General features: G+C 37.2%; 1 protein-coding gene across 1 annotated transcript; it reads left to right on the plus strand.

The window, feature by feature from the left end:
- Positions 1-282: 282 nt before the first annotated feature.
- Positions 283-11,205, plus strand: LOC144666709 (pancreatic secretory granule membrane major glycoprotein GP2-like). The gene is made up of 4 exons (XM_078528091.1): positions 283-365; positions 2,991-3,337; positions 5,848-5,997; positions 10,793-11,205. The coding sequence occupies exons 2-4, from the start codon at positions 3,019-3,021 to the stop codon at positions 11,203-11,205; spliced, it is 882 nt and encodes a 293-aa protein (XP_078384217.1). The 5' UTR covers positions 283-365; positions 2,991-3,018.
- Positions 11,206-11,662: the final 457 nt, after the last annotated feature.

Here is an 11,662-nt window from a genome sequence, read left to right on the forward strand (position 1 = left end):
AAAGGCATGATTTATACCAATAAAACAGCCGTAAACAGCAACTTCCTGTTTATAGCCTCGTTTTCATGTTGCAGCAGAAAGCGAGTTAGACGTTGATCGTATTTGGAGGTGTTCCCAAGCTTGAATCTTTAGAGACTTTTAGTATGTTATTGTATAGGCCATTCCTAACTAGTTTACGTTGAGAAAGCTTCTGTTGCAATTAGTAGTAGGTCTGATTACAAAATGCCTGGACTACTGCGATAAAAGCGGTTAATTCAGAGGTGTTATTCATTTGATTCACCTATTACTACTCTCCTCCTTCTTGAGGATTACTCGCCAAACACTTCAGGTGAGAAGAACTTATAACACCAAAGACAACCAAAGCGGTAAGTCAGTCAGTTTTCCCTTATTCTCGTGGTCAGCTTAATACAACTACTGTAATCACACATGCGATATGAAACGAGTGAAATTTAAATGGAGATTTAATAATATTTACTAAAGTCACCAGCTTTGCCACTGACATTGGTTTTTAGCACTCGGTTTTTTTATAGTCGTGCGGAAAGGAACGAGTTAGAAGAAACGATTATCTTCCTTATAATTATCTGTGCTACAGATACATTTTTTGGTTATTTTAAAGTGAACACGTATTCGATCTTAGAATGATTAATTCTTAACGAATTTTTTTGTTTTATCTCCTTTTTATGTCAAAAACTCGAGATGATAAATTAAAAATTTCTTTTGATAAATTGTTATAATTTTTAGTCAAATCGTTTGTATATCGTTAGTGTTATATCCTTGGGGCCTGGTAAAAGAAATCTTCTTTTGATTGAACAGCCTTAATGTGGAAGACAAAAAAAAAAAACACGAAAGGTTAACAACGGAAAATTGTCAACCAGTTAAAATTAACAACTCGCCAGCAAATTGATCTGAGTTAGTTATACAGCTCCTCGTAACTAAGAAAAACAAGGTGGAAGAAAGGGCGAAGCTATAACATAGCGGTTAGCTTCTTTGCCCTAAACAGTAATTTGTGAGAGTAAGATCCTTCATTAATAAATAATTGATCGGTGGGGACAGTTTTTTTTTTTTTTTAATTTTAATTAAACTTCCAAAGAAAGCTCGAATACTTTATGTTTACCGCAAAAACATTAAATTTCCATTTATGAAACTTTCGATCACTCTTTAATAAACTTAGTAATAAATAAAAAAAGCTTATAATTTTCAACTAAAAACGACTACCTACTTTGGATTTTAAGGGATTTTGTTTTCTTTTTCTTTTTAATGGAAAACGCGTGGTAATAAATTATTAACTTATTTTGGTTACTTTAAAATGAAGTGATGTACCTTGGTTCGCAAGATTAAAGAAAAACTTAGAATGTGCGAGCATTAAAATCAAATGCGATACAGTCTATTCACTTCATTAAAATTGAGAGAAGTCGCTGATAGGGAATGTATGTTTTTATGCTTTTTTGACGTGACAGTGTTCAGCATTTTTTTATTGCATGGCTGAAATTATCTACTTTTGATCCTACTCTTATACTAAAACAATATTATTTAGCATGACATTGTGGCGTAATTGCTTGTTGAATTTGTACATTGCGTGGCGAATCGTTTTGTGTTATTTTTCTAGGAGCTGAAAAAAATGAAACAGAAAAAAAAAACAGCAACACGTTACACCGGGAATTTGCCCACAACTTTTAGGGAAGAATTTAAACATTTTCGCAACCAAATATCAAAACCTTAATTAATTCAAGAAAAAAAAAACATTGTTGTGTACGAACACCTTGCCAAAGAGATTATTTGCTAATGGCATCACACTGAACTTCAATGTCGAAATTGTCAACTCGGCACTAAATCATTTGAAAATCTACCTAAATAGGTGAGCTACACTATCAGTTCTCCATAACTAGGGAAAATAATAGCTTTTGTGATGAAACACAAAATTGAATACAGTTGACCTCTTTGTTCTGAGCACTTTATATTGAGTGTTCAAACAAAGCAGTGAAAGATCGGTAGACCATTGGGTAATTGATGCCTTGTTTTTTTTTGTTTTTTGAGCCGCTAGCATTTATTGCTTTGCACGAAAGCACTTATTATGTTTAGCTATTACTTTGGTACAAAGTTAACTTTGTGTCCTTTTTGCATTCCATTTTAGAAAAGATTGATCAGATACTAATAACTGAAAAACAAATTCCTGAGTTTCCGTCGAAAACGAGCACCATATTTTGAATGTGTTTTGTATGGCAAACAAAAGAAAAAAGTATTCAGTTTAATTCTCTTACCAAACAAAATTTCTTTCCTGTGGCTACAGTTAAATCACAGGAAGTATGAGTTCTCGTTTTCAGGAGGTTTAAGAAGCACCTGGAGCCCGTTTCTCAAAGGTCCCGAAAAGCCATAGCAAAATCTCAAACCTTATAATGATAGAGCTGTTTAATTCCATGATGTTTTTCATATGAGCAGACGTTTCATTCATACAAAGTTTTAGGCCTATACACCTCTCTGTTTTTAAAATACAGATAATTTAAAATGGCTTAATGGGCCCGAAACGTTTTCGGGGCTTTCGAGAAGCGGGCCCCTGGATAGTACGTAAAGGTACAAAGTTGTAATAATCACTCTTTGTGGACAGTAGGTAACAGCTTCTACTGATTGTTATTGTGTTGAAATTATTATTCTTCAGCCTTTTATCAATCCTTCAGTAACTTTAATATGGTGGTGGGGGGAGGGGGCTAGAATAAAACCAAACAAAAGTATGTCAAGTTCGAAGAAAATAAACGCCTGTCGCAATATGACGGCTATGATCATTATGATCAGCAGCATTGCTTAAACCTCTTAAAAATAACATTTTGTTAATGTTTCAAGTCATGTTGGGTTAGTTTAAACCTCAGCCTTTCTCCCCGGTATGTTTAGTTTTAGAGAAAGGCTCGCGCCTGTTTTTGTTGTCGTCGTGGTTGTTCTTGCTGTTGTTTTGTTGTCTTTTTAGGAAAGCATTTATCTTATCCTTTTCCGTTGTACAGGTCCCATGACAGCGTTTTCATTTTGATAATGTTTGAAGGGCGATATAGTGCTATAACAGCATTCCTCATTCTGTGCCAAACTGTTTTTGCAACAGCCACCCAGTCATGTTACGAAGAACATAGATCCGTCTACGGCATGATGTTAAAAGGACACGCCTTCAACAAGACCAAAGTCGCAAACTGGCCTCAGTGCATGAAGGCGTGTAACGATGACATCAGATGCCAAAGCTTAAATTATGCCATCGATGAAGGCATGTGCGAGTTAAACAAGCGTACCAAGGAAGCTAAACCTGAAGATTATGTTCCTGCCAGTCATCGAGCTTACATGGCACGGCCTAGTAAAAGAGGTATTGTGAAGCAATATTTTCTAATATAATTCCATACTTATGGAATAACTAAACTGATAGGCTTAGGAATGACAATCTCAACCAGTCCTGCTTTTAGCAACGTTACAGACAGGTTTTACAAGAGCAAGGACTTTTGTCCTGACCACCCACGTGTTACTTGAACATCATAACTGTTTTCCTTTTTAAAAGCATTTGTGACCTCTCACGCGAAAACGTTCCTTAGGACTTGCCGTTTTGACACGGATAGCCGCGCGTTTGCCGTTCAGTAGCCGTGTGCACGGAAAGGGATGCCGTTTAAACCGTGTAAGCTATCCGTGTAACATAAATTAAGGGCCGTTTGTGCCGTGTGGCCGTTCCGTGTAAAAAAAATGATCAGCCGTTCGAGCCGTTTTACCGTTCCGTCTGAAGAAATTGACTAGCTGTTCGAGCCATGCAGCCGTTCCGTGTGAAGAAATTTACTAGCCGTTCGAGCCGTGTAGCTGTTTCGTGTGAAGACATTTACTGGCCGTTCGAGCCGTGTAGCCGTTCCGTGTGAAGAAATTTACTAGCCATTCGAGCCGTGTGGCCGCTCCGTGTGTAGAAATTTACTAGCCGTTCAACCGTTCCATACAAAGAAAACTTTTAGCCGCTCGAACAGCAAAAGCTATCCGTTTAAAGTTTTGTCAGCCCTTGAAGCGCCTCAAGCTACACGCTACACATACAAGAAAGTTTACAGACGTTTAAATGGCATGAACTAAAAACTGCACCTCAGTAAATGTGATGTTTACAAACACCTCGTTTTAAACGAACACGGTTTTTTTTCTGCTCTTGAAATATCTTCGCTTTTATAACATTCGATCATCGATAAAAAAATTTATCTAAACCTAAAAACTAAGTTCAATTCAACGAGATACGAGAAAATGTTTCGTTGCTTGACGGAATTTCGAGCGCTTCTGATTTGAGATCTAAGATAAATATTACCTCGTGTTACGTTGGAATACACTGTCGGCCCGTTGCTGCGAACACGCTCTCTCGCTGAAAAGAGGCATAAAAGCGAAAAACTTAGGGAAAAAAATCTGCTTGAATGCTTTGACTTTGGAAAGATATCACAGCGCGGGACAGTTAAACAATGGCGGCCTTCTTCTACAAAATTGTGTGACGCGCGTAGAAACATAAAAACGAACAAATAAGAGAAAAAATCTGCTTGAATGTTTTGACTTTGAAATGATTTCGCAACGCGGGACAGTTAAACAATGGCGGCCTTCTTTTTCATCCGTGTAGCCGTTTGACTTCATCTGTGTGAAAAAAAAAATTACATCCGCGTAGCCGTTTACCTTCATCCGTGTAACAAAAATTTACATCCATGTAGACGTTCGACTTTATCCGTGCGACAAAAAATTACATCCGTGTAGCCGTACGCGTTCATCTTCATCCGTTCGCTTATTTTCGTTTCGCCGAACACACGGATTCCGTAAGGAACGTTTTCGTGTGAGAGGTCACATTTTCTTTTTCATATTTCCTTTCCTTAAATTGTTTTTATTTTTTAATATATATGTAGGTATCTTTGTGTATACTAGCACCGTAGCACGCATGGTTCTAATTTTCCTCTTCTAGTCTTTTCTCACTACGTCTTTTTTTTCCTTATATAGCTGTAGCTCTTTTTATTGTTTGTATAATATCTTAAGTTTGTACTGTGCAGTGAAAATGGATTAAATTACATGAAATTAAATTAATCAGTCACGCATGCGCACAACCTAGTCAATATTGCTTCCATAGTGGCTAAACTGTGCAACTTATTTCTGGAAAGCAACATTTTTATCCGATTTTTTTTTTAATCCTGAGGAAAATACATATTCTTGTTTCCGCAACACATGTGTCCCGCTTGGCTAAACTGGGGCTTTTACTTCGGGTACAGAACACAAATGAGAACACATTGTTTAACCATTGTTTTGTGAGTCATTGTATTTTGCTCAGTATTGTTTGTTGTATTTTGTTTCTATTATTTTACGTCATCTGTGTCCGGTACACGAAGTAAAAGCCTTAATGGAAATCATTTGCCTCCTCCTCCTGTAATTAGCCATGTTCAAAACGAGCAGGGGACTGGGTACGAATATTGAATATCGATTGCACTGAAAAACTGGGCCCGTCATCTGAAAAAGCATCCAAAAATTAGTAACTCAACCAAATTTGAGAGTTATTGGTTTAAACGCAAAGGCATGGAACTCTTTTAAAAATCGTTAAAATAAGAGAGCTTTTTTAATAGTATGGCTGGATGGACAGCTGTCCCTCCAATCCATACTAAGCTCTCTTATTTTAGCAATTTCTAAAAGTGAACCATAGCTATGCGTTTAAACCAATAACTCTCAAATTTGGTTGAGTTACTAATTTTTGGATGCTCTTTCAAATAACGGGCCCAGTTTTTCAGTGCAATCGATATTCAATATTCGTACCCAGTCCCCTGCTCGTTTTGAACATGGCTAATTGCAGTTAATCAAGAAAAGTGAAGCTGGTTTTTAATTGTCTATTTCCAGCTCCTTTGGGCTCCATTCCCGAGTTGCCAGCTGATTCATGCTCCGAAATCAAGGCAAGTGAAGGAGAGAATGCGGTCAGTGGAAACTACTGGTTTGATACAATCAAACTGGGCGAGGTTATTCAGGCTGCATGTAACATGCTGATAGAAAGTATTAAAACATACGTTAGTTCTTAGTTACAAAAGCTAACGTAATCTTGCCTAATAAATATTACAGAATTTAGCGACAAATTAATTCAGCAAGATCAATAAAGAATAGATATCTCAGAAAAATGATATTCCGAGCTTCTTACATAGCAGAGAAACTAACATGAACACTTTCTAGCGTATTTTTTCTATATTTATTGTTTCTAAAAGATTACTGTGGAAGCTTCATGTCAGTTCATTTTCATTTCATTTTCAATGTAGTGTAAAAGGGTTGATGTAAGATTATGCATAACGCATTTAGTTCTCTGAATGGGTTCAGCCTGCACATTGGCTGGTAAAATTGCTCTACAATTTTAACTTTAGATGGCCCAAAGTTACTTTGCCTTTATTCGCTTTAATTAAGTCGCCTAAAATCGCCAAACGTCGTTTTTGTTCAGATCGCCTATAAGTCCAAAATTACGGCGACCTTAGGTGGCAGAGTAGATCTTAAGTGTGCATCCAAGAGAGGACCAGGCAACAGGTGATACAGCTCAAATCACCGATTTCGCCCAAACTTAGCATAAATGTTGGGTATGGTGAGCTATTCACTGTGGCAAAACATTAGCTCAAAATATTTTATTATCTTGGAGTTATGGCTCCTTTTGCAAAATTGGCCATTTTTCACTAATTTATGCATATTTAATTAGCTAACTTTGAATGACCAGTTCCACAAGAAAAAAAGACTTCTGAAAATAAAATTCACTGCATTATATTCTGTGGTTATAAGGCTTTAAGTACAACAATTTACTTCAACCGTCCGATTTGATTTCTTCTCCTCAAACAGACTTTTGGAAGGTACACATTTCGTACTGCTGGAAATAGCCTCCAATTAGTGCCAAATATCTCCCATGAGCAACAACTTATATACATTATTCTTACATGGGTAATGAAATCCATCATTTAACTTCACAAAAATGGCAAAAAATGTTTGGGGACCAATATATTTTATTCGCACTGAGGAACTAAACACACGTGACTTAACGATTTCTTGCTATTTCATCAAAATTCACCGAAATACAGAAGCCATTTATTTACTCAATTTGGCACAAAAGTGGTACAAAATAGCTAATCAAGCGCACATCTATCGACGACAATCAAAATATTGGCGAAGAAAAGGCACCTAGGGCATTTTTCGGAGCATTTTCAGAGCCATATAAGCTTCTTAATTTGGCAATGTTGTGATAGCAAATGTAAATACAGCAGCGAAAGATTTTCTTTACAAGCTCGCTCAATCCAACATCTAGGCACATCAAACTTAAGAAACAAGAAAGTAATGCTACATACATACCACTTATCGACACTTAGATGCTTTCTTCTGAAGATTTTGTTCTTCTTGCTGTACTTCGATCTCAGTTGACTGTTGCTTTGAGGCGCGCTGAACTCAGCCAATCCATCGTGGTTCGTACTTCGTGAAAGGTATAAACAGGTTGTCAATAAAGTCATTCAAAGAGCTGTTCAAAGTTCACAGAGGGTCAGTTCTCTCAGTCAGTTTATATGATATAAATTTAACTGGAAATAAACAGCCGCTATCCCCCGCCATCTTGGATTTATATTGAGCCTGCCGTTTCAGTCAGCGGTACGGCCCGTTTACGTGTCATCACGCGCGACCACACGCGTGTTCATAGATATATTTACTTTTCCTCCACGAATGTTCGTTTTCATCAGAATAAGTACCGTATTTATTCGATTAAGCGCCCTGAGCGCTAATTAAATTTTTGGACCTTGAGGGTTATGCCAAAATAAAGCACTAATCATATCATATTTTCCTAAAAGTAAACATTTTTAATCAGTTTTAGAAATTAAGAACCTGTTAAGAACCTGTGGGCGCTTATTATTTTTTCCTACCTTCAAGGTAGGCGCTTATTCGATTTGCTAGGTGGGCGCTTATTCGAGGTTGGGCGCTTATAAATACGGGTAGTCTCTGAAATGTCGGAAACCATTAAAAATCAGCCAGTTCTTTCATCTTATATCAGGTTAATAATAATAATAATACTTTTATTTATATAGCGCTATTTCTATTGCTAACCAATAGCGCTTTACAAGTTATTTACAATTAAAAATTACAAATCTACATTAAAAAAATTACAATTTGTATAAATAAAAAATAAAAGATCAATTTAAAAAAATTTAAAAAAATAAAAAAAAAGATTAAAAAGACTAACTAATTCACCTAAATAATTGTAAAAATACACTAAATTGAATTTAAAACGAGTATGCTCATTGTTTTTTGTTGTTTCTGTGATTTTTGGGAGGTAAGGGAGGGGGCGAGTGTGGACATTCGACGAAATGGCGGTTGTCAGGTTGTTAGCATGGCCTGTGTCCATCTGTTCCTTCTGTTTAACTCTTTAACTGCTAAAGTCGACTTTTGTCGACATTTGGAGGAGCAGTCAATGAACCACTTATGACGTCATTAATTTGATAGTCAGCCGATTCTAGTGATAAGCATCTGATAGAGCTAGGTTTAACCTTTTCAAATAACTATTCATTTTGTGCATCGTTCGTATCCTGACAGAGCTAATTGAGAAAAAGTCAATCACTTTTAGGTGCAAAATCGGTGCTTAAACAGGCCAGAGAACACCTGTAAAGGTTCGAGGTCCTCTTTTCAGGGTATACCAATGTTTTAATCAAAACTTTTTTGGTCTAAAGGAAGGACGGATACACAAGAAAGAAGTGGAAAAAACAAAGCCGAGAAGAACGAAAGGAAAAGGAGCAATAAAAAACAATGGAAACAATTTCCATGCAATCTTCATCAAAATCTTGCTGCATTGTGGAAAAGTGCTTTTTAAGCAAAGTTAAGGGAAATTCAGGATCATAGCACCACAAATTTAGTTTAACGGTAAAAAACCCGGTTTTTTGAGAAACTTAGCACTGAAAGGGTTAAATAGTCTTCCTGTTATATTAATTTTTGGCCGCTTGGAGACTAAATCTGTACCTTCTCTCCTTTTTAAGACCCCACAAAGTTCTTCATTAGGTAGAGGAATTTAATCAAAGCATGTAATCGTTATGTGCGGTATTAATAACTTTTTTCCCCAGGCGAAGGGAATTTGAACAACCGATAACTAAAAAATACAAATGTCTGGGAAGTGACTGGGAGACGTTGACATTTTGATTTCATCGTTACATATACGTGTTCTAGATTCACCGTTGTCCTGCATGACGATCGTTGAGCAGAAAAATTCTGGAACTCTTTTACTGAACAGTAATTTTTCCGGAAACTCCGTTCGGATTGCACGGGTTTCCCAGTTCTAGCGTTCTAGTCTCTTTTGCATCAGGTCTCCCACCAGCGAAAAGAAATAACTGGAAACTGAACTACAAATGAGCATTGCAGTACACACATCAAGCTGTAGCGGAGCAAATTTTTTTTGCTAAGACAAATTGAAAATACTGTCATGTAAATAACAAACGCAATCTACTTACCATGACAAAAGCGAATATTCGCGGAGGAAAAGCAAATATATCTATGAACACGCGTGGTCACACGCGTGTGGTCGCGCGTGAGGACACGTGAACAGGCCGTACCGCTGACTGAAACGGCAGGCTCAATATAAATCCAAGATGGCGGGGGATAGCGGCTGTTTATTTCCAGTTAAATTTATATCATGTAAACTGGCTGAGATAACTGTCCCTCCGTGAACTTTGAACAGCTCTTTGAATTGACAACCTGTTTATACCTTTCACGAAGTATGAACCACGATGGATTGGCTGAGTTCAGCGCGCCTCAAAGCAACAGTACACATGTCAACTGAGATCGAAGTACAGCAAGAAGAACAAAATCTTCAGAGGAAAGCATCTAAGTGTCGATAAGTGGTATGTATGTAGCATTACTTTCTTGTTTCTTAACTTTGATGTGCCTAGATGTTGGATTGAGCGAGCTTGTGAAGAAAATCTTTCGCTGTTGTATTTACATTTTCAATCACAACATTGCCGAATTAGGAAGCTTATATGGCTCTGAAAATGCTCCGAAAAATGCCCTAGGTGCCTTTTCTTCGCCAATATTTTGATTGTTATCAATAGATGTACGCTTGATTAGCTATTTTGTACCACTTTTGTGCCAAATTGAGTAAATAAATGGCTTCTGTGTTTCGGTGAATTTTGATGAAATAGCAAGAAATCGTTAAGTCACGTGTGTTTAGTTCCTCAGTGAGAATAAAATATATTGGTCCCCAAACATTTTTTGCCATTTTTGTGAAGTTAAATGATGGATTTCATTACCCATGTAAGAATAATGTATATTAGTTGTTGCTCATGGGAGATATTTGGCACTAATTGAAGGCTATTTCCAGCAGTACGAAATGTGTACCTTCCAAAAATCTGTTTGAGGAGAAGAAATCAAATCGGACGGTTGAAGTAAATTGTTGTACTTAAAGCCTTATAACCACAGAATATAATGCAGTGAATTTTATTTTCAGAAGTCTTTTTTTCTTGTGGAACTGGTCATTCAAAGTTAGCTAATTAAATATGCATAAATTAGTGAAAAATGGCCAATTTTGCAAAAGGAGCCATAACTCCAAGGGAATAAAATATTTTGAGCTAATGTTTTGCCACAGTGAATAGCTCACCATACCCAACATTTATGCTAAGTTTGGGCGAAATCGGTGATTTGAGCTGTATCACCTATTGCCTGTTTCTGCCCTGTTCTCTCATGGACGCACTGTTAAACACTTTAGTCTCCGCAGGGAAGCAGATTGCACAGTGACGTTACAGCCTGCTCAGCGATTTTTTTTTTCGTTTTAAAACAAGTATAAATTTCCTTTTCTTAGAATGCATTTACTACCATGCTCTGATCAACGCTGGCAGGAAAAACACACCTAATCGTGAACCTTCCGGATGTGACGAATCACTTGGTCCCGCCTGGTTTCGATTCCTGGGAGACGCAGGAACCAAAATGGCCACGACAGTTGTTCCCGTGGGCCACTGTGGAGCAGACGCCACTGGCTGGTTAAACGGTGCTCACCCTACAGTGGAAGATGGTCAAGTCACCAGACAGGTCTGCTTTAACTGGGACCAAAACACCTGCGCTTGGTCCATCAACATTTATGTGCGAAACTGCGGAGATTACTTCGTTTATTACTTTAATCGAACACCTCCACAACACCGGTGTAATCTTCGTTACTGTGGTGCTGATGGTAAATTGAACAATATGACAGATATAAAATCCAGTACTGTTGGATAAGGCTTTCCACAAGTTGCTCCCTAACTTTTTCCCCTTCGAGCAACTTTTTTTCCTCTCGAGCAACTTGTTGCATTCTGGGCAATTTCCAGACCGAAGATTTCTGAAGATTATCCGAGTGTTGTTCAAAGGCAATACGAACGTTTCCGTAGATTTACGAAGCTTGCCGAAGATTTTCGAGGAACATCTGAAGACGTTTTAACTTTCGGCTCATTCTGTATTAAAACATTACAGAACTCGTCATCAAACATAACGTCATCGAAATCTTCACGATTTTTCTCAGTCAATGAAGGCCTTGTTATTTAACAAATTGTCCTCTTAATATGTTATATAGATACTTTCTTTTGCAGTAAAATTGCATAAAACTGCTTAGAAATCTTATCCTCAAAGGGAAAAAAGCATATATTTAGAGCAATTATCTTGATTAGAAGCAGCGTTTTAGATTTTTTGGAGCATTTTT

Source organism: Oculina patagonica, chromosome 9, assembly GCF_052425735.1.
Source record: "Oculina patagonica isolate OP01 chromosome 9, crgOcupat, whole genome shotgun sequence".
Lineage (NCBI taxonomy): Eukaryota > Metazoa > Cnidaria > Anthozoa > Scleractinia > Oculinidae > Oculina > Oculina patagonica.

Coding starts and splice junctions, on each gene's coding strand:
- LOC144666709 (XM_078528091.1), top strand. CDS start 3,019: ATGTTTGAAGGGCGATATAGTGCTATAACAGCATTCCTCATTCTGTGC. Junction 3,338..5,847: donor GGCACGGCCTAGTAAAAGAG/GTATTGTGAAGC, acceptor GTCTATTTCCAG/CTCCTTTGGGCTCCATTCCC. Junction 5,998..10,792: donor ATGTAACATGCTGATAGAAA/GTATTAAAACAT, acceptor TCCTTTTCTTAG/AATGCATTTACTACCATGCT.